Here is a 23,868-nt window from a genome sequence, read left to right as displayed (position 1 = left end):
GTCGGCCTCACCGCTGAGGCGCTCTACTGTCCGTCAACCAGCGGCCCTTTCACCACTGTTGACCCCCAACCAGACCTGGACAAAATTGTAGCTGAAAAAAACGCTTCGAACACTGTCCCAAAAGATAAAACTGAGCACAGGTGGTTCGAATTTTTGAAGCCATTTTTCAGACACATCTCACCACGTCTGCTACTTCAATCAAGGTTGTTTTGAGCCAATCAGGCTGAACGGTTTTGTTGTTGTTGTTGTTGTTGTTGACCGTATATTGGCAGAGCAATGTCATAAACCTTGAGTAAACCCAATGTCAAGTGACATGTCCGCCGTGTTATTTTTGTTTGTATGTGAAGTTATTTAAGAAGGCAATAAGTGTCCGGATTGAGTCTCCATTTGTAATTGGCTTGCCATACAGTACAGTGATATAGTAACTTCCCCCAAGGCGGCCCGGAACAACATCTTTCAAACGGGCTCTTCCCGGCCGCCCCAGGCTACACCCCTCCTCATTAAGTCACAAGTAGAAATCAGTTTACAAATGATAACAATATAGCTCTCTGGAGAAATGTGTCTACACTGTACATCACCCTGAAGAGGAAGCCAAAGCAGAATCAGTTTTTCCATAGGAAACCTCTACTGAAGGCAAATGAATCAAGACGCCAAGGGGGTCAGCATCAGGATCAATGTAGGGGCCCTGGAATCAAACCCTCTTTTTTTTAAGACCACAAACGCACTATCCCCTGACCAGGAAATAGACATATCCTGTCAAGACACTGGGCGTTCCAAAGCCAAGGAATGATGCGCTTTCAAGCAACACCTCATATCATTACATGGCTCCAGGAACATGTAGATCTAACCCTCGCCAGGCCATACACCTAGTCCTTGCTAGTTTGTGGACCTAGCCAAGTCAGGTAATAGACCTATCCTAGCAAGAAGTCGTCAAGTACACTTGCAGCATTCACACCAGGCCTTTTAGCAGCAAATGGAAGAAAAAAATGCTTTTCTTTTTGTTTTTTGTTTTTTTCCTTTTTTGGACAAAGTGCTTTTGTTTTCAAACATATAAGATAGAGTATTCTATACATATATCTAACATTTAGAAGATACATATTAACTTATTATTTACAAAAATGAATCACTACTAAGAAAATAGCTATGGACGGTAGGGGAGAGCAAGTCATTAGGCTACAACTAGACTAAGAAGTCAAATAAGAATTATGGATACTCATCATTCTAGTTTCAGAAAAAAGCACCATTTCTCCCTTTTTAGACGGAACGGAAAACAGTAAAAATATATATATATATATGTATATATATATGTAGCACTAGCTGTTACTCAATCACACGATACAGAAAGACCACAGCTCTGCATCATCATCATCAGACATCAGAGTTCAATCTGTGAAGGAGAACTTTCCGAGCTCAGCCTCGTCAAACACTTCTTTCTATTCGCCTGCTCACTGAGTGAATTCCGGTTGCGCTTTAAAATTCCTGGGAATGGCGGCGTTTCCTCTGGAGGCGGAAGGGAGGCAAGCATACAGGCATCATGCATTTTCTTTTAAAAGGTTGGACACGCTGCCAATTTGCGGCCTGAACAGTGTAACTGTGTGTGTGTCTCGGTGACTGTGGCTGAGGACCGAAGGCGAGGCCAGGCAGATAAAAATCAGCAATGCAACCCCAGAGGCAGCGATGTCAGTCCCAGGAAAGGCAAAATGCAACCGACCGATGGTTATAGAGGTGTGAAAATCTGAATGAGAACGCACAGTGCTGAATCCAGATCAGTCTGGGACAAAAATATGATGGCTTTGGCTTTCTGACAGCATCTGTGACAACACTGCAGCTGGGTCCTCCTCATCTGCCCTCACATCTCCCCACTGTTGTCCTCTGAGCTTCTTGCTTTCCTGGACACGTCCCTGTCCTCGCTAAAGACAGCATGTCCTCATTCTCTTTATAGACCATTCGAACTAGACCGTGGCTTCGCTGCATTGTGTTTGAAACAAATCCAGTCCTGATTCTCCGTCATTTCACTCGGCAAAGCAGAGGAGACCAGAGGGGTCAAGTGTCAGTTTATATATCAAGCTCTCAGAGTGACTGGCTGCTCCTTCAAGACCTTTCTCCTCCTTTCCTCCACGCCTCCTTCTCTCCACTTGGAGAATTTGACCAACAAATACTTCCGAGCCAACAGGAAAGCTAGCAGGCAGCTAAAGTACAAAAATATAACAAGAACCTTTTTATTCTTTTTTTTTTTTGGTTTTGTGTTTTTTTTTTTTCCTCTAACTCTCTCGATGCAAGGATAGGCTTTAGAAATGTGTCATGCTTAAAAATGAATCAATTGTCATGAAAAGTGGCATTTCACCATTGATAGATATATCATTAATGTTTCTATATACAGTACTTTAAAACAACAATTCAGTTAATATTTTGTGGATGAACTAGACCTCGTCTACAGAAATCAAACAAGTGACACAGGAACGAAACATTTTGGTTATTGTTGGTGACATTTTGACAAACAAGCAAAAATGTAACATAGCTTATCTACTAGCGCCCTTGGTTTTTGTCTTAGATAGCGCCATTAACACAATTAGCACATGGAGGGAGGAATCAGTTCAGGAATGAAGTGCTTGCTAAGCAACAAATCTACTGGAGAAGCCCATAGATGGGGTTAATTCTTAGATTAAAAAAAAAAATAATAATAATGAATGTTCCTTTTCTGTACAGAATTGGACCCAAGCTAATTTCACAGTTCAATGAAGTTCCCTGACCCTCCCACATTTCTTACATTCAATACGGCGTCAGGTAAGCTGTGCAAAACCTTACTTTAACTGGCTGGTCGCCATTTCGTTGCATGTGTCTTTGGTACAAAAAACAATCAAAATATAGTGTGCAAATATTTTTTTGTAACTCTAAACGAAAATATCTGTTAACCCTCCCCGACCCCTAAAGACAGAGTACCAAACACCAAAAAGTAATCTATTGCAGAGCCCTCCTATATACACAGACTCTGTGGCATCACGCAACGAGAGCTTCCATTTCTCTTATGTACATTCAGAATATCTTCAGACAACTGAAAGACACAACAAACCCTCACAGGTGTCTCCCTCCTCACACTCACTAACAACCTCCCTCAGTGTAAAGTAGTCCTCTCCTTGGCTGGACCTCAGGGAGTTCTGACCAATCACGTCTTCTCATTCAGCCCCTCTCACACACACTCACTCAGACTTACAGAAACACACACATACATACACAAGGCACAATGAATAGAACTCTGATCAAACACTAGTATGAACACACCAAACTGTTAGCCTGGTCATCTCTACTGTACAAAAGGGGGAGCCGGTGCCGTTTTTCACTGGGAGACTCTTTTATGTACAGTTTCTAGAGGAGATGGATCACTGCTTATGTCGTCTTCATCACCACCATCATCATCTTCCCCACAGTCCGCTCCCACGCTGGCAAAATGCCCGTTTCACCCAGTCCAGTTATAACCAGCACAAGGCCAAAAAAGCACCAAACTACATGCACTTCCTCTCCACATGGTCAACCACCTCCTGTTGTTTAACGTCGTCAAAATTAGCCATTAGGCTTCCTCCTGCCTGCCGGAGAAGTTTCGACCCAGCAGGATGGCTGTCACTTCTACTTCTTTTTTATTTCAAGCTTTAATTTGCTAAAAGTTAACTCCTGTATTTTAACAACAGCAGAGCTGATTGGCAAACAGGGGATGGCATGAACATATTTAGGCCTTCAATACAAAATATTTCCTGCCACCCCAAAAACGCCTCGGAGCACACTGCTTTTTGTTTCTCTGCAGCTGTCTTGGCAACCAAAGCAGTTTGAATCAAAGTACTTTATGAGTGGGTCAATTGAACATGTTGGAGTTAATTTTGCCATGTAAGGTGAACCTCGTCTAGGACATGATGACGGCAACTTTTTCAACCTATGACGGTGTTTGACGTGTAACAATTCCTCCTCTGTCAATACGACCTCAGTCAAATTGTATGACAGGAATCCACTGGTTACACTCGTGTGTCTGTCTTTGTCTCAACCCTGGAAGCAGACCTTCGACAAAACCGAGCCCACACAATGCTATGTTAAACACATCTAATAATCACCAGTGGATTTAGAACGTGCTACTAGCTATACACCTAACCATCCCTTGCTTTTAGAGGCGCTTTTCCCAACAGATGGTCACAATGGGTTGGGAGACAGTGACGCACTGTCCCTGCGCATAGCGTGCAGAGACAGAAAGCTTGGGTGTATGCCATACAGGTGCATGGCTAAAACAAGCACACATACATACACACAGGGAGTGGTATGTGTGTTTGTGTGACTAACAATGTGTATGTACTCTGGGTTGGAGGGGCATGCAGAGGGGAGCATAGTTACAATGGGACAGCACGGTGGTAATATTTAGCCCACTTCTCTCAGTGGACGGCGGCTTGTCTAGATTTTGGAGGTGGGGACCCGCAGGCCGACCAGTCCGCCGGTGGGATCCCCGCGTCCTGTGTTGTCCAAGATCTTGTTGACGAAGTCGGAAGTCTGCCCAGCGACAGGTGATGCCACTGCACGCACAGAGACACACAAAGGCACATTCAGAAATGTCAGACCTTAAAAAAACACCTTGTTTATGCAACTTACTAATGTATGGATGGAGGCCGTTATGTATTTCATCTATAACATTTTCTTCACATTATTTCCTTTTCAGATAAACAGGCACTTTGATATCCTTGAAAAAAAGTCATTAATTGCCTCCTGTTGAATTTCTGACGTGTAAGTGTTCATTATATGATGCAAAGGAAGAGTTGGACAATATTGAGTGATTTGCTGTGTTAATACCAGCTATTACTTAGCTGTTATCTTGGATTTTGGGACCGCATTACAAGAATAACTAGGGCAGAATTTTACCACCTAAAGAATAATTCCAAAGTTAAATCCATCTCGTCTCAGTCAGGCGCTGAAAAACTAGTTCAAGCATTCCTCTCATCCAGGCTAGATTACTGTAATGCCCTTCTTGTGGGACATCCCGAAAAGACTCCGACTCATTCAAAACACTGCAGCCAGAGGACTCACTGGGACAAGAAAATCCAAACATATCACTCTTATTGGATCACTTCAAAATGTTTCTCACCAAGCGTCTCCTGGATGAGATGCTCCAGAGTATCAGTCATGTTGGTTGGACGCGGAGAGGAATCCTCCACTCGGGCCACGATCTCCTCCTTGATGGCGTTGATCACAAACAGCAGCCGGTCTACAGGAAGTCATGAGGGAGAGCGCACAAATGAGCACAGACCAGACGATTTACACTTCAAGGCAGTATCTGGCAATTCTCAACAATTAGAAGGTCGATTACAAATTTGACTAAGAAATAGTGCATAGACTATGATTGAAAATAATGGATGAATTTGGCATAAGAACTGTGACAAAACAACAAAAAGCGACATACCGTACTCTGTGCTGAGTCCCCAGAGCTTCACCTTGTTTGCTTCATACTGGGCCTTCTTTTTTAAACGGCAAGCTCTACAAAACACAACAGAAGAGCAGAGTTTACGAGTGCGTAACAGCAAAGAGAACCTCTGTTCATCAAACATGACTGCTCCCAAATCAGCATCTTGACAACAACGACGATACTGTAAAATACACTCGTGTCCTGAAGCTTTTTTAAAATTAAAAAACGGTGGTGGTGAGCATGATTGTACACAAACATCTCTGCCGCTCTGGTGTGTACGCACTGCGTGTGCGTGCACGTTTTACCTGGATGCCAGCTTGTTCTTCTCCTTGCGGGATCGAGGTCGTGCAGTCAGCGGCAGCTCGCTCACGGGGGTCAAGTCGCTGATCACCTTGTTCAGTTTGCGGAGCTCAGTGCCGATCTGCAGCAGCTTGCGTGGATTGGGAGTCAGGTCTTCCACGTCTGTGCGGCGAGACTTCTTCAGCATGTACTTTCCTTCACGACAACCGACAAAAACAAGGCATTAGAGACGAGAAGGGCATCGAATTTAATGTTTCAGCAGGCAAAGAAGCATGGAAGTGTGGAAGAAATGGTGGTACTGATGCTGCCAAACCCTGTGGGATCAGCTGTCACCTTGTGATACAAAGTCTATGACTCTTGTGATGCTTGTGCCTCTATCAGCAAAAACTCCACAATCCATTTGAATTCTCCACATTATGTTACATTTTCGCTCTTTCTTGATTCACCGAATATATCTTTCAAAGGACTTTAACATGTTCTCATTGCCATCAGCAGCAAATTGATTTTAAGATGTCATTTTCTACTCAATCACAGTTGGTGACACCTGTGGTGGAGCTATAACGGGTCTGGGCTCAGTAATAAAGGAAATAATCACTGTGTTGGACCTCAATCTGTTAGCTATGACTGACTGATGTCCTCAAGCGCCACTAGCTCGAAATGCTTTTTCTCGTTGAAAAACGTCATGAAATGATCAAAATGCGTTATGACTTGTTCTCTTCACAAAAAAATTATTTTAAATGACAGAATTAAATAAACAGAGACAATGATGCAAGAGAAATGCTTTGCTGCTTGAGCTTTTCATTCCCACTGTTCTTTAAATGTGCAGGCCTGTGCCTTTTCTTTGAGAAATGAGACACGCTTCTTTTATTTATTTCATTTTTCCAGTGTGATCACTTAAACTGTGGAACATGCTGTGCACAGCTGCTGTTGTGGAAAATCCAAATGGTCACACTCGTACTGAAAGTCTCTTCGTCTCTTTAGTCTGCGCTGAAAGTCACCGTGTGCTCAGTGCCGTGATCGAGGCAATGAAATTAAACGTCAAACATACAACAATCCAAAAGATCATTCCATTTTGTATCGAATGAAGTCTTTCATTTGAAGATTCTCCGAAGGCTTTTCACTAAACATCATTACATTAAGGCGTGCAGTTTATATATGAGTGTGTGTGTGTGTGTGTCTATACCGTGGAGAGGCCCGTTCTTCTGGTACAGGTTGCTAGGCAGCGTGTGTCTGTCCCACTCAGACGGCTTCAGCATACGTTCCTGTTTGGAGGGGGTGAGCTGCTCGCTGTACTCCCAGAAGTAGCGGCGCTTGCCTCGCTTCCGGCTGGAGACTCCTGCTGTCAGGCCTTTAATGTCCTCCATCAGCTCCATGTCGCAGCCTGATGGAGGCGGGAGAAGACGAGAGAGAACAAAGAGCAAAGCACAGCAACAGAAAGACAGAGAAGGCAAATTAAGGGGAAACAGAGGCAGGATGTAGCTGCTAACAATTTAAGTAATCAGTAACTATTGTGGTTGGTTCTGTATGTTAACCAGGAGGAAGATGACGGGCTGGTACCTGGCTCGGAGAAGGCATCACTCATGTCGTCGTCCTTGTCTGCCTCATAGTCTTCATCCTCCTCCTCATCCTCTTCTTCCTCATTTTCAGACAGCTCGTGCTCACTGCCAAAACCCTCATCGTGGTCTTCATCATCTAGCTCCAGCCCATCGCCTTCCTCTTCCTCCGGTGCCTCTTCCTCGTCTTCCTCCTCCTCCTCCTCCTCCTCCTCCAGTTGGGAGTGGGCTCTGCCGGCCAGTCTGCTACGGGTCAGGAACAGAGAGTAGTTGTGTTCTTCCTCCTTGCTCTTCTCCGTGCCTTCGACAACAAGAACGCCGCTGCCAACGCCGCCGCTAGCTCCTGCCACGCTATCGCTGCCGCTGACCAGCCCGGAGGTGCTGCCGTCGAGGGCCTGGCTCGCCTCAACAAGGTGAGGCACGGCGGCAGACCAGCTTACGGGCGTCTCTCTCCTCCCTGTCCCCTCTGCCCTCCTCTCAAAGCTCGTCAGGCTGCTGGAGCCACCGGCTGCAGCAGCAGGAAGTGCCACCAAGGTGGCGCTCGCCGAAGTGGAGGCCTTCTCGTCTTGGGGCTGGGAGAGAGGTAGAGGGGGATCTGACCTCTCAAAATCTGTCTGGGAGGGCTTGTCAGGCTGAGTTTTATGCACAGCACTCACTCGAACTTTGGCCTTCCGCACAAAGTCAGAGCTGTGAGAAGTTGGGGCCACCATCTTGGTTCCTCGTCCCTGAGGCTTGGGTGGAGCTTGACCGTAGTCCTGGGTGAGACTGAGGAGGTTCTGGGTCTTGGCCATGGTCTCAGTGCTGGAGGGAACAGGTCGGGTAGCTTTTTGGGAGCCTTCGGGAAAGTCTGGGAGAAGGCTGCGGGAGGGACGGGAAGAGGACGTGGAGCTCGGAGAGGGCCGCACGGAGCCGGGGCCCAATCCTGGGCCAGGGACCAGGGGTCTCTTACTGTGAGAGGGAAGCTGGGACGGCTGAGGCTGAGGCTGGGGGGAAGGCAGGGTCAGGTCAGCGGCGGGGTAGAGCGCCTCGCACACAGGCTGCGAATCCTCGCTGTTGAGCTGAGCGAGAGTTGGGGTTCGACCAATCACTTCCTCGTCCTGGTAGGGACTGGAGAAGTCATCCAATCCGAGGAAATCCACCTCTTTGGTGCCCCAGATGTCACAGCTGGCCAGCCGTGTGTATCTGCCAAGCACAGACATGCAGTTCTATCAACTGTGACCGCTTTCCTTGTATATAACCTTTAAAATGTGACCGTTTCCAGGATTTGCTGCTTTTTCATTTTATATCACTGTAAAGTTAATTTATTTGTACAAAACAAGACATTTGAAGATGTCACCATGGGCTCTAGGAAACTGACTTTTTCAGTATTTTCTCACATTTTATAATATATACTTTTAGAAGGTTTATGGCTTTTAACATTTGTAACACGTGATGGAAGTCTGAAAGAAGCCAAAGCTCTTCATACCACAACATACAAACCGATGGAGGAAGCAGCTCAGAGGCCGAGTTTAGACATCCACACAAACATTGCTTGAATCTATTTATGGGGGGGGATTTACCAGATGAAGAAAACTACTGTTTGGCAAAACCACAGTAAGAACAACGTCTACTGACCCAGAAACACGCTCCATCACACAGCTACCAAACAGCAGCATGGGACTAATCTGGAGGGTCAAGCTTGCAGAAGAATAACTCATTCATTAACCCAAAGACGCAGCAACTTCCTCTGTTCCACGTAAACCTGACCTCAACCAGTGTTAGCGCCAGATACCCCTAACAGCCAGCACTTTTCCACCTCAGTCTTCAGGCTACAGAAACTGTTGTATGCCCTCTGCTGACACTCTACATCAGAGGAGAGAATGCACAAACTATTTTGGCAGCAAAGCATCAGGATAGCTGCAGGACATACGGAGCATTACCTGAGATCTCAGGAGACTGCGGCAGTCAGCTGCTTTGTTGTTTACCGACCTCTTAAACCACTCCCTGCCTTGGAGCAAAACCACTACCTGCTTCAAATCATCCACTGTCAACCAAGATGACCCGCCTCGACGATTACCTGTCAGTGATGCAAAACTCTCCTGCAATAAAAACCTTTAGGCACCTGTCTGATCTCCTAATGCACACAGGCTGAATAATCTTCTGCCATTCATACAGTAAAGATCAGAACTCCACAGTACCAGAACCAGTCAGCTTGGCTTGAGAAGATTACATGATTATTACATTTAAAAAAAACAAACAAACAATTTTGTCAAGCAAAAATGTCCATTTCCATCTTCTAAAATGCGAGGTCACTGTTGATCATACACATCTTTTGCATTTTTTAACATTTGCAGACCAACTGTTGATCCATATTTTTCATCAGATCTGCTGAGAAACACAGAATTTTTCCAGACAAATCATTTAAACGTCTCTTAGAAACATTGTAACAAAGAGACAGAGGGTGCTTAAAATAATACAAGCTTTCCATCTGGCTAGTGAGAACCAGCGTATGTTAAATGGCTCCTGAGTCTGTGATCTGCTGCCCATCAAACACGAAATGCAGCCTCCTCACAGGTAATGTTATAAACCACCTTTAACTTCAGAAAGTTTGATAAGTGAAACACAGTATGCCATTTCAGTTTCATTAAATCCATCAGTATGTTTTTATGTCTTATTTACTTGCTGCTGTTTTTGACTTGGTCTAAAATAAGCTCCAGCACATAAATAATTAATCCAGTACCTGGTGAGGTCTTCCCAGTAGGAGTCCCACTGTTCGAACGCTGAGCTGCTGTAGACCGTCTCACACTCGCCGAGACCCATGAGCTGATCCACACAGCCCTCCACCTCCTTCCCTCCATCCCCGACCCCCACCATGCTGTCCCCACAGGGGCTCTGCCGGTGGGTCATGTCTCTGTCCTGTACAGAGGAGGAAAACTTGAGGTGAGTCAAAGTGGTAAACCTCTCTCCATCCCCGCTTGTGAGAGACTGAGCCTTTCCAGGATGTCCCTTTCATAGCCAGTCATGATACAATCACCTGTTACAATCAACCTGTTTCCCTGTGGAATGATCCAAACAGGTGTTTTTGGAGCATTCCACAACTTTCCAAGTCTGTTATTGCTCCTGTCTCAACTTGATTGAAACATGTTGCTGCATCAAACTCAGAATAAACAGATATTTACAAGAATCAGTGAAGCTGATGAGGTCAAACATTAAATATATTGTTTTTATACGGTTTTCAATTCAAAAAGGATTCATAAGTTGGAACATTTGGGGAAGATTTCTAATCTGTTTCTCTGTCCGAAGTGTTTGAATATGCCCAGAGATACAAGATAAAAGAGAGATAGAGAAGATCAATACAAAACATGGCAGAAATCGTTTAACTGTACATACAGTCTACAGGAGCAAAATCTGTGCAGGGTTGAAGAAGATGACTGATGATCCAACACTGCACCATCTCATTAATGTGTTACTATGGTGAAAAAATAGGGAGGCAGCGAATCACTATTGTTTAGTCTATGGTGGACAGTAAATTGAGGCAGGCACCTGGAACTGACAGTGTGAGTGGTGACAGGTGAGCTGTCTGCCTGTGAGCCTGGTGAATGTCAAATGGATGCTAAACAATTAGGCATGGGCCGCTGTGTTTTAAATGCCACGCTGGCGTCTAAGCTGACTGCCGTTTTTGATGGAATTTAAATTCAGACTGTTTTCCCTATCAGGAATAGTATGACTGAAAAACACTGTGAAAGGTGGAGGAATCAGAAGTGCGTTTATCAGTGAGTGAGAGAGGAGACAGGTTTTCCTCCGCTAACATGTATGAGGGATGCAAGGGACTTTCCATTTACTTTCACTCTCGAAAACAGTTTGTTTTTGAAAAAGGCTGTTGTCGTCCCTGCAGCTATTTTGACTCCATTCTATTTTGGTGTCCTTGTAAAATGAGATATCTTCTATGATGGATTTGAAACTAATTGCTTTCCTGTTTGTATTAAATCTAAATGTTTGTGCAAAACATTTGACTACAATGCTTAATTTTGTAGCCATTTATTATGCATATAAGTAAAAAACTAAACCGAAACCAAAACATCACTGTGCCACTTACTGTTCTCTGAATTCTCTCTGGTGTTCGTTGGGAGCTGTGTGCCATGTAACCTAATATTGTTTTTTGATATGGGTGGGGATACTGGTGCAGAGCTGAGCTGTGACCACTCAAGCCACTCAAGCTGGCACGGTGCAAGTGTTTTTCCACTGCACAGCATGGCACGGTAAAAGAAGCTGTTTGCCTTGATGGCACATTGGAGGTGTGCTGGAATCTCCTGAACCACATCAAAAGCCTGTCATCTGCAGCTCTTCATCCAACATCCCACTGTGGATCTTTCTGCCTGTACTACTGCACCCTGCAATATTCAAAACTGATCCGCTGAGCAAATAGATCGAAATACGTCGGTATCTTGTTTGTGTGGACCTGTTTTTATTGAGGAGTAGCAACTGTAACAAAGCTCCACTAACTCTGTGATATACTAATTGCATTTCCTGTAAGTACTTCAAAATAAAAGAGCTTTGAATACAAAGTGGCAACAGCAGAAGCTCACAGCTCCAATATGACTACAAGCAATCAGTAAACAGTAAAATAAATATCTTTGATATCTCACATTGCTGCTTCTTCAAAATTGGTGTCTTTCTATCTGCCACGCATGAGTTGCTTTGAAGGGATTGTTGGTTGGGAAGTTGTTACCGAAACCAAAGATTTGTTGTTTTCTTTTTTTAATAGCACAACACTAAAATAAAATCAAATCAGTTTCAGCTCAGCCCAGAGAACAAACAGAGTAACAGTCATCCATTAGATTTGGTGACAATCGGTGTTTAAATGTAATTTTCAGTGAAGCATGGGAAGCCTTTTTCACATTTTCCAATAAAAGCCTGTTAGAGGAATCCCTGAAAGCAATATTAGCACTTCAAGTTACCACCTAAAATACTATTTTCACTGGAGAAGCTTACTATATATGTATGTGAAGCATGGGGAAACTGAATTTTGACTGGTGATGTTTCAACTTGGATCCTTCATTCAGATGCAGCTCAGTGACGGCGCAGCGTGAGCAGCTGTGACTGATCTGAAAAGAAGTCAGGCTCAAAGGATGGTTAGCAAGGGCTGATGCCCATCTTTAGTATGGCCCTGGTTAGAGGAGAGTGTGTAAGTGAATGTATCTTTGTATATGCAGCTGTGGATGACAGTAACAGTTGTACAAAGAGCTTTTAACTATAGCTGTGTTTTAATATTAGATGAAATAATTCTCTGTGTTATCTGATATGTGTGTGTGTGTGTGTGTGTGTGTGTGTGTGTGTGTGTGTGTGTGTGTGTGTGTGTGTGTGTGTGTGTGTGTGTGTGCATGCGCACCCACTCACCAGTTCGTACATGAAATCTGGGTCGGAGCTGGTGGCGAGCAGCTCAGTGCTGGTCAGGGCCTGGTCAGCAAATGAGTAGTTCTGAAAGGCGTCCCCAAAGGGAGGCTCCATCCCACTGACGCTGGGCTGCAACACAGCAGAAAAAAATGAATAAACACAGAAGTGAACAAACAAAGTCATCATGACCAAAAGCAAAGTCTGATAAGAACTGACATTGGTGCAGTTTTTAAAAATATATGCAGTAAATTTGGCTGTTTCACTTTTCTAAATCTGTCATTTACAGAACGTGAGTACAACGATGTGCTTCCACAAAGAAAGGCCACGATCAGTCGGCTGCTGAGCTGCAGATCCGTGTCAATATTTCCTACATCCATTTCAAATTAAAAGCCTTCTAGTGATTCAGTGGATGGAATCCTTTCATTTCTTAGCATGGCTTTTATTGTGAAATACTTCAGTAACTTGCACTGGTCCAGTGGGGTCCCTCAACTGTATCCACTGCCATCAATATTACTACAAAATACAGTTTGGTTGAGACATCAACACACAAACACCTGGAGTGACTGAAATAAGATAATAACCATTTTGATGAGTAATCCAAGTACTGAAAAATAGCACAATTATATTGTTCAATTTTTAAATTGAAGCAATGGAAATCTAAGTTATGCTTATTTGGCGTGCACATTATCTAACAAGCACTAAGAATTTATCCACCCTTGTTTTTTTTCCCCAGCCTGTATTTGGCGCCGGCCTTTATTTGTTTGTGTCGACCATGCCCCAGGCATTATTTGAGATTTAGCTTTTATTTGATGACTGGCTTTTGTTTGAGGTAGCCAGGCCGATACTAGAAGCAACTGAGATACAGATCTCTTTTTGTGATGAAGATACATACTGAGCAACACATTTTACAGTTGAAAATTTGACTTGCCAGTGTTCTCTGGTGAACTGCAACGCTTGTCTGCTAATAGTATCTTAAGATTAATCAAAGACGGCAGGATAACTTCTAATCTTCTCCTGAGGGTGATAGCGTAATGTTTCTATTAATCCAGCACAACAGAGAATACAAAGAAACTTGAATATGAAATTATGTTCCCACTGAACTCTCATTTCATACATATTTTTGGATCAATCCAGAGTTCACATATTTATTCAAAAACTCATTCACTGTTCACAGCCCATCTGCCCCCCCAGCAGGTGTTTGGATGCAGCGTCTACAGACATCACGCTGAACCGGGGTCATTCACTTGCCTCCTTCAACACGGCTGAACAGTGTTTCACATGTCTGAAAGTGAATGTCTGCGCCTGGTTACTGAAAAGCTCCTTTGTTTTCATTTGTTCAGTTGTTTCACAGTTTCTGATTTAATTAGAGTTGGTCAATTCAATTGTGATATATACACCACTTCCTGTAAGTGGAAATATTTGTGTTTAGCAGGATTTAACAAAACCATGGTTTTCCATACTGTTTCAGAAATCAGACACTTCACTGTCTACCCGTGTTCCACTGATGGCACAGTTCCCTTCCCCCTGTCATCCCTCTTACCTGAGGCATTGCCAGGCACAACTGAGAGCTCCAGCGGGAGGAACCTCTGGGCCTCCTGTCCGGACCCAGCGGTGGTGGTTTAAGTTTGTCTGATCAGCACAATAAATTACTGTTAAATGAGACAATTGCAGAGCGCTGGTGGATGAAGCCTGCAAGGCTCAGGGTGAGGGGGAGAGGGGGGGTCAGTAACTGGGCTCAATCTGGTCTGGTCTGATCTGCTGTGGTTCTCTGTATGCTTCAGGTCTGTGGTAAAAACAGAGAGAGGGCACAGAGCAGAAGCACAAGAATCAAAAGAGGTAGAAACAAAGAAATAACCCAACAGTTAGATGAATTTGCTTTTTTCTTTCACATCAAATGGTAAGAGGATGAACTGTGTGACATTAACAGGATTGCAACCAAAGCAGAAAGAGATGGGCCTAAACTGTAATTTAATATGTAATTAAAATCTAAACAAAATGAGTAAACAGCACATCAATAGTAAACATGGCATCAAAGAAGCAGCATTCATTTGGAGTCGTGTTTTGGCCATCTGTTGAATGTAAGTCCAAAACTAATACTTATTACTATTACTTATTATTATCATTGTTAACTGTTATTACAATTTGAAAATGATAAAACTTTTCATCAAACACTTAATTGCCATTATTCATTATCAATGTAGCAATCCAATCTGTGGTATAGCGCAGTATGAATGAAACTGTAGTTAAGCAGAATTCCCCTTTTGACTTCAAAAATGTCCATTTCTCAACGTACCAGTGCTGTTCAAGTATAAAAACAGTCCAGCCTTTGTCACGCAAAAAAGTTTCTGTATCTTTAAAGGAACACATCATGGGAGACTCTGTTCCAGTGCGTCTAAAAATGCTGAACTGTTGCCTCCAGTCCTCCCTCTGTTTACTTAGAACTGCTGGGTGGGAGCTCGGCCTTCTGTCTCCATCTCTGGAACTGGACCTAAAGTCAACACAGCACTGGGCCACGCTCGTCTATCGTAATCTCATCTTTCCTCCTCCGTCCCTCTTGTTCACTTCTGCTTTCACAGACCTAAATATACTCAGATGTTGTACGGCCTGTATCATGAAGCTTAATTAGCGTTTTTTGCAGCTACTCTTTGCAGATTGTTTCACTTGTTATTTATTCTATCATAATTCCAGTGAGCTCACATACACTAACTTGACTGTGTCTTTAAACTGCTTGGAAAATTCCAGAAAATGATATCATGGGTTTAATAACTTCTGATAATTGACATCATTTGAGTCAACTGGCGGTGTACCTGTGAATGTATTTTAAGGCCGAGCTTCAAACCCAGTGCTTCTTTTCTTGACATCATTGAAAAATTCAAAGAAATTACTCAAGACCTCAGAAAATAATTGTGGACCTCCACAAGTCTGGGTCATCCTTGGAAGCAATTTCCTGACGTCTGAAGGTACCTTGTTCATCTGTACAAACACAGGTGTTAACACCGTGGCACCACCCATACCACTCAAGACGCATTCTGTCTTCTAGAGATGAACATGGTGCAAAAGGTGCACATCAATCTCAGAATAACAGCAAAGGACCTTGTCAAAATGCTAGGGGAAACAGGTAAAAAGAATCTATATCCACAGTAAAATGAGTCATATAGTGACATAACCTGAAAGGCCGCTCAGCTAGGATGAAGCCACTGCTCCAAAACCTCCATAAAAAGCCAGACTATGGTTTGCAAAGGCACATGGGGACAAAGATCTTACTTTTTGGAAAAATCCCCTCTGGCCTGATGAAACAAAGATTGAACTGTTTGGCCATGAATACCATTGTTACATTTACAGGAAGAAGGGGAAAGCTTGCAAGCCAAAGAACACCAGCATCATGTTGTGGGTGATTTCCTGGTGCACTTCACTAGACAGATGGCATCATGAGGAAGGACAATTAGGTGGACAAAAGGAAGAAAATTTTAAAACATCGGCCAGGAAGCTTGGTTGCAAATGGATCTTCCAAACAGTCAATGACCAAATCATCTGAAACATCTGGCCCAACTTTAAAGTCAATGCTACCAAATACTAACAAAGTTTATGAAAACTTCTGACCTCTGAGAATGCAATGAAAGAACAGACACTCCTGTCTTATTGGTTCCCTGAGCAATTTTCATCCAAGGGAATGGGTGCCATCTTTGGAGTCCAGTATCCAGTTTACATAATACATCCATAATTCCAACAAGGAGTCCTGAGTTTACAACAATGTCACAAATTATGATGAGCGACAGACATTTTGAAAGGCCAGTAAAATCACTTTAATTACCGTGATAATAAAGTCAGAGATAGAAGGAGCATTTTTTCACAACCAGGTAATCACTCTGGGTTTAATACGGGACTTTCAAAATAGAGTGTGGAAAAGGCTCTCGCAGTACATTCATTAACGAGCCAATTAATCATTATAGCGATGCCAGCACAGGCAGACTCCAGAAATCCCCAGTGCCACGTAGCAGACAGTCTCACCAGTCGGTCACTGTGAAAGGACTTTATCCGAGCAGACCTTACCTCTTGTGTGGACTGTTCAGTTACAGAAACTGTTACGTGGTTAATGTGTTATTTATTAGTCTGACGACCGTTGCATCGATTAATCGTTTCTATAAAAAGTCAGCGGAAATGTCCAACCTGTGTTTCTCAAAGTCACATCTTCATATGATGTTTTTGGACCAACAGTGCAAAACCCAAAGACAATCTGTTACGATAATATAAAATAGACAAAAGCATTGAATACTCACAATTATGATGGCATAACTAGTGAAGGACTTTAATGATTAATCGATTATCAAAATAGTTGCTGATTACTACCCTGTCAGTCAACTAACTGATAAAGTGACTCGGAAGACGAAGAAGACAGTGTTGTTAATACTGTTCTTGCTGCACAGGCAGAGGTAGTGTGTCTGCTAATGAATGAATGTGTAAATATTGGCCTGCCTTTAAATGACTTGCACAATGCTCCCTCTTTGTCCTTTTGTCCAATCAACATACCGAACCAATGAGTCCATTAGCAAAGCGCCCAAAGCACACAGCAGCTCACAGTCTACCCAGCAGCTGGCGCAAGCTGTTGTGAGAACAAGCTTCTGAAAAAACTGTGGTGCACTCAAGACCCTGCCCACATCATGTGTTTGGAAAGGACCGACTTTTCCAAACCTGTCTCCCCACCTTCGTTCAGAGAGCTTCTGATTTGTTCTGAGTTGATCGAGCTTAGCCTTAACATCGTTCATGCTTGTTTCAATCTCTGCTTGTTTGTTCTCTTCCTTTCCTGCACCACCTACCAACTGCAACACATGGACTGATCTTTGATCCTTTCGACACTTTTGCATAGCAAATAAATGAGAATCTGCATGGAGACGTGTACCCTGCAGTGAACGGATGACACACAATCATGTACCAATCCGCCTCCTCTGAGGCCAGCTGACGACGTCACTTCCTCTGTCGACTGAACTTCTCACCCCTGAATGCTCTTCCCCTGCATGATAGAGACAGGAAGTGGCAGAAAACACATCGGTACACTCTACTAGTACGATAGCAACACTAAAAGCAACCTTTACGAACACAAAATGCACTTGCAAGCACACAAGTCGATGCACATAAATATGCATGTGCACATAGGCTCTATTAAGGACCAACAGTATATCTGAAAGCGCAGCCTCTGAGATTCAAAGAGTGATCTTTATCATATCTCAACATGTACTTTCCAGGGCAGCTGGCTTCACTCGCAGAAGCAGAATGAGGAAACATATGGCCTAAACACAACAGTAACACCGACATAAGTCCAGACTCTCTGCTATCACAGACGGAAACAGAAAACCTGTGTTCACAACCAGCACAAAACGAGTCACAATGCTCCTCACCTCTCCAGGCAAAGCTGCACCAAATATTTTTGAGCAGCAGAATTTAATATAGTCCAACTCGCTAGTCAGTAGCTGATACGCGCTGTGATGTAGACTCGGATATTTATGACAGAGCCTGACAGACCCTGAAAGTCTCAAGCTGAATTTTTCTCTCAGGCTTGTTGTACAGGGTTCAAAATGTTATGTTCATTAAAGAAACAAGACATAAGACAAACGGATAAAGACAGAAGTTGCTCAACAGGATATAATTTTTGCAGCATCATGCTTACAACTTAGAAGTAGGGGACAAACAATTTCAGTTGACTTGGAAACAAGGCAAGGTAGCAAAGCACTTCGCTCACTCAGCAATGCGACTGACCTTTGATTATGCTGTCATGATGTGGCTGCACTACTTTTGACTGCTGCAGCTCACATGTCGAATATAGCAAATGTCTTCATACACAATTTGCACAATGTGCTTTTGTCCTTCATAGCATCCCTTGACGACTAACTCTGACATGTGGGGTCACAATGCAAACTCCCTACAAATGCACGATTTCCTGTGTCAATGTCAGGTTCACACATGCATCTACAACGAGCTCAAAATGGACTCAAACAACAGCAGCTGTGTCTTTCTTGTTTCAGAACATTCGAAACCAGCGAAACTGCGATCGCAGTTTTATCTGATAGACAAATGTATTTTGAGTACATTAATGGAACAGTCAAGTGGCAGAAAAAAACAAATGCAAGTTTAACAATCATATATTTTACAACTGACTGTCATTTATCAATCAAAACTTTGCTAGTTACAGCTGACAAATGTGAAATATTATGTTTAATATATTATAGATTTGGGTTTTTTTGATATCTTACCAATGGCAATTTAAACAAATGCGCTGCGCTCTTTCTTTTGCATAAAAAATAGAAAATTATAAAAAATAAAACAACGCTTTGTAAAGATACATGCTTGGAAACCCATTCCCTGGTCAGTCACCACTGTTGATGAATCTTCATGCACAATAAGATCTGGGAGATCTGTCGAGTCTAACTGTGACTGTGCTGCACTCAACTCAAAGCTCCACTATCATGCAAACAGCTCACATTCTCTGCCTCACAACATTGGACGTGATCCAAGTAGGCCAATCAGCAGTGTCTTATTTGGAACGAGTTACCCACTGATACCAGTCAGTCCCTGACTCCTACAGAGATAACAAGCAGGAGATGCCAGTCTGTTTACTAAAAGGGACGTGAGAAATTCTCTGCAAACAACATGAAAGGTCATAATTGACTAGTCTTAAAATGTACAGCGTGGCAACAGACAGAGTACAGTGACAGTGGGGCTGGCGATTCAATATTACTGACAGTGTACCAGTTATGTATCAACTTTCAGTGGAATCATATTGTGATATGTGATCATGTTAGGGCTACCTAGCGGTAGACACGTCATCAATATCAATATAAAATGCGTTCGATAAAGCATTCGATAATTTTTTTTTCTTCGTCGGAAGAAACCTGAAGTTGCGAAGCGAGGTTGGTTGCATGAACAAAGGCACTCGCTCTCAGGTAACTGAGCAACGTAGGGAGTGATCGCTAATCAGTGAGAGAGACACGCTAACATGGCAATCATGTAACATTATCACGTTCAGTTGCACCGTGTCATTGTCACGCGTTTGTTGCTCCGCGAGGAGTGAGATGAGAAATAGAAAGTGAGCGCTGCAGCGAGCGAAGAAATCGTCGATAGAACAGGGAAAGTCAGCTCGCCAGTATGGAGTTTTTTGGATTTTATAAGTCGGACCGTAGTCAGACCAATGTGGTCTGTAACTTATGCAAGACTTTCTTCCCCACTAAGACCGGTAATACCACAAACTTGTTAAACCACCTTAGCCGCGCTCACTCTTTGGAGCGCAGCCGTATTCGCCAACGTCCGCCAACCGCAGCACCACCGCACAAGCAGCTGACCACCATGCAGAGGTATCTGCTTCAGTGCCTCATGACAAATCATCTAAAAGGCATGAAGACGTAACGGAGGCAGCGGCATATCATATAGCTAAAGACATGCTTCACTGAACACTGAGGAGAAGCCAGGTTATAAACATCTCTTACACATGCTTTTTTTTTCTTAAACACACTTGCAATGAAAACATAATTGAATAGTTCATGTATGTTTAGAGTAAGAAGAGTAACTAAAGTTGTTCATATGTCTAGGCTGGTTTTATAGTTCAGTCAGTGTTACTGTATTGTCTATCATGTTTGTTTGTTTGTATGTTACAGATGTCAAGTCCACCTCAGTTTCTGCTATGTTTCCAAAACACTGCACATATTTGAAAACATTTCATTCACCAGAAGGTGAATCAGCTTGTGAACTTCCTGCACTAAACCTGCAGAAAAAAAGTTCTCAGGTTTCTCTCTGTTTACATTTTTACACTTTGTTTACATTTATTATTTGAGTGTTTTCCATGGTTGTGTTGACATTTCCTTTCTGCCTTAATAGCTGAGGGGATTATAATCAGAGGAAGGTTAAATTTAAAATAAAAACGTTTAAATTGAATGTATTTTTCTCCTGGTCCTGATTTTAAATAGGTCATAAAAAATATCAATAATTATCGATATCGACCGATATAAAACACTTATATCGCAATAGAGTTTTCAGCCATATCGCCCAGCCCTAGATCACGTGTATGGTGAGAGGTCATGATTAGACAGACGAGCCCACTCAGTCACCAAGATGCACTACATAGTGCCAGAGTACTGCACTATAAACAGATCTTAAGACAGCAAATTCATTGCTGTCATGGGGCCACTGGTGTTACACTCAGCTGTATTTGAAAAAAATACATATTAAACAACATTTTACTCAATTCTAAAACAGACCCATGGTCTCAAACATGGAGACCCTGTGCTCCATGTTTGAGAAACATCCATAAAGTATATGTCACAATGGATATGTATTCTTCACTTCAGATGTCTAGTTCTAGTCCACAGCAGCTCTAAACCACAACTACACACCACAGGAGGATTACTGTAAGCCAGTGGGTCCCAAACTGGGGGTGGGTGGGGGGGCACAGAGCCATTTCAGTGGAAATGACCAGAGGAAAAAAAACATGGAGTCAAACCAACGCTGAATAGCAGCAGTCATTATGACCTGTCGAAAACAGATGTAACTAATACCACCGTTAATTACTGTGCTGCATGACAATAATTTCTGGAGTTGTGCCACTGTTAACGTTATTAGCTCCGCCCATGCCTTTCCTGCCATGACAGGTCAAAATGTCTGCTGTGAACAAGGTCACTTAATCTGATTCGGCTGGGAACTACACAGAAACAAGAGCACTTTGATGGTGACATGGCTGGCAAGATTCCGGATGGCAAGATTTACTTAGAAAGCAAAACAACAACAGATCTAAAATATGAAGAAGTCTAAGGTGTTCTCACATTCACTGCCAAAATAGCAGGAGAGACGTCTGTATTAACGTTTGAGCTGCTTAAATTGCATTTTTCGTTTCGAACACGAAACAACTGCGAAAAGAAACATGCAGCTCGGGTTCGTTATCGTGTTATTTTAATGTGTGTTGTGTTATCCCTCACAATTATTACTGGAGTAAAAGTTTTTTTGCATTCCACATGATGGAAAAAAACATTTTGGATCCTCTGCTGTGAACACACAAGCACATGGTTGTAAATGAAAGATAATAACAAAGAATGAAAAAAATAGAAAAAGATTAAATGAATCTGATACATGTGATTACTCGACGTGTTTATGGTATACAAACGTTTTTCTTTCTCCCTTGCTGTTACAAAGTGATAGTAATGGATGACCGGCTCTAGTAAAACACTGAATCTGCTGATGAAAGCAAGATGAGCTTTGCAGTTTCCCTAATAAAAAGGAAAAACCTCATGCACAAAACCAGAATGCAAATAGACAAAACCGAACACTGGACAAAAAGGCATGAAACAGTGGTAGAAACTGAAATTATTGAGCATTTTAACTCAGCCCTTGAAAAAACATTACATCTGTCACATCTCCCCCTTGTCTTCTTGAAGGATTCCCTTATTTTGGAGAGTAGCACTCTGACAGCATGAATGTCTACATCTCAAAATCACCATCACTTTATAGCATGCAGGTATAGACAACAAATGACCTATTATTTACACCAATAAAGCCAGAAATGTCACCACTTTCTCCACAGTCTCCTCACTCATCACAGATCCTCAGCAAAGCATAACAAAAACTCAATCTAACCCCTTGTGCCAACACCCACGTAATCCCTCTTTCCTATTGGTCGAGCGGAGATGACGTCCCGCCTCCAGACGTGTCTGAATGGCCGTTACGACTGTCAATCCCGGGAGCTGCTTCATAATAAACAGCCCGTTTCAATCTAGGTTGAGGCAGAAGATAAACAAGTTGGAGGCCTACATGTCCGTGGCCTAGATAGCTATATTTAAAAGATCTTTAAAGTAAAATCTACCAGCTTCCAGAAAATCTGACTACAACTGGTGCTTATAGGTCAATCCGTGACATTAGTTACTATTTATACGTTAGAAGAGACGTCAAATCAAACGGTTATCTGCCCGAGTCGGTTGGTAAACTTGGTTGTTTAGGTGAAAATCCAAACTAATCTATCAACACTAATAAATCGTTATCTGTGGTATCTCCTTGGTGGAAACATAAGTCTGGTTTGGGTGTATTATTTAACTTACATCACATGGATTTTTCTGGCTTGTCGAGTTTTTTTCCAGCAGCAGTGGATGTGTTTTGTGTTGGGGGGCGTGTACCTACAGAGAGCTCAGGCTGCCTGCAAAAAGTCACTGCTGAGCACGCTGGCACACTAGCCTTTTCTTACCACAAACACAGCTCAACATAGTTTAATTATGCTCTGCGAGACATATCAATGGCACATTAAATACTTCTAAATATACTGTTAAAGGTGCAGCACGATTTGGATAGTTTAAAAGTAGAGTGCTCGCCAATCTTCTTACATAAGTGCAGTTTTTAACCATCCCAACCCCGAAAAAGACATGAAGTCCCACTTATAAAGACACTGACTAATTACCTGGCCAAGCCACAATAATGAAAATCAACGGAACGTAATTTTTGGACAGGTGTACCGATCAGTGGCATTTGACAGTGACCGAAATTCATCTCAGCTCACCATGAAGCGTTAGCTAGCTACATTTCTGCACGTTAACACCTGCTATAAGAGCTCGATAAACTGCACCGCACCATGAACCACACGTTAACGGTGTTACTTGCCCCTAAACTGTGCTTTTTAACACGGAACTGACGAGTCTCGCTTCCTTTTCACCCGCAGCTCACAGTCAGTATGGCCTCCGTCCGCCCCCTTCCTCATCCCAGCTGAAGCTCGATACACAACAACAACCGACCTACCGTTAGCTTCAAAGCTAATCCTCCACCGCGGCGAAACACAGATCCACTGCACAGCAAAGTTCCCCAAAAACTGATCAATACTGGTCTTACTCACTTTTAGGACGCTCATGCATACGTCTTGCTTCGTGTCGGACCTCGTGTAGGTTCCCCTGATGGAGATAATAAGGCCCCCTTTTCAATGGAGTCCACACGCTGTTACAGCTCTCTCGGGTTTGTTTTGTTTTTCTTCTTCCTGACGGGTTCCTGGAAAGCGCGTGACTGCCTGACCACGTGGTTCGCCATTGGGCCAATAGGAGCAGAGACTGACACTGGGTGAAAACATTTGTGTAATATTTCACTATTCTCAATACAGGCTACTGTAATATTGCAACAGTTTTGTGTTGTGTTTTATATTGTATTTTTTTTTTTTTTAGCTTATTTGTTCGTTTTGATCAAGCACTTTGATACTGTGTG

At 42.9% G+C, this 23,868-nt stretch overlaps 1 protein-coding gene across 2 annotated transcripts; it reads right to left on the bottom strand.

Annotated features, from left to right (window-relative positions):
• Window positions 1-2,216: 2,216 nt before the first annotated feature.
• On the bottom strand, window positions 2,217-23,633 carry crebrf (creb3 regulatory factor). 2 transcript variants are annotated; one of them, XM_070982361.1, is made up of 10 exons: window positions 23,510-23,633; window positions 14,198-14,440; window positions 12,661-12,786; window positions 10,004-10,179; window positions 7,289-8,466; window positions 6,915-7,112; window positions 5,737-5,926; window positions 5,429-5,502; window positions 5,114-5,233; window positions 2,217-4,547 (listed from the first exon to the last, which is right to left on the bottom strand). In XM_070982361.1, the coding sequence occupies exons 2-10, from the start codon at window positions 14,204-14,206 to the stop codon at window positions 4,429-4,431; spliced, it is 2,190 nt and encodes a 729-aa protein (XP_070838462.1). In that variant the 5' UTR covers window positions 14,207-14,440; window positions 23,510-23,633; the 3' UTR covers window positions 2,217-4,428. The 2 variants fall into 2 exon arrangements, with proteins under 2 accessions (XP_070838462.1, XP_070838463.1); XM_070982362.1 differs by lacking the exon at window positions 23,510-23,633 and having other exon boundaries at window positions 14,149-14,213.
• Window positions 23,634-23,868: the final 235 nt, after the last annotated feature.

Source organism: Chaetodon trifascialis, chromosome 16 (genome assembly GCF_039877785.1).
Source record: "Chaetodon trifascialis isolate fChaTrf1 chromosome 16, fChaTrf1.hap1, whole genome shotgun sequence".
Classification (NCBI taxonomy): Eukaryota; Metazoa; Chordata; class Actinopteri; order Chaetodontiformes; family Chaetodontidae; genus Chaetodon; species Chaetodon trifascialis.
Note: the sequence above shows the minus strand (reverse complement) of the source record. Positions and strands in the feature narration are given on the sequence as shown.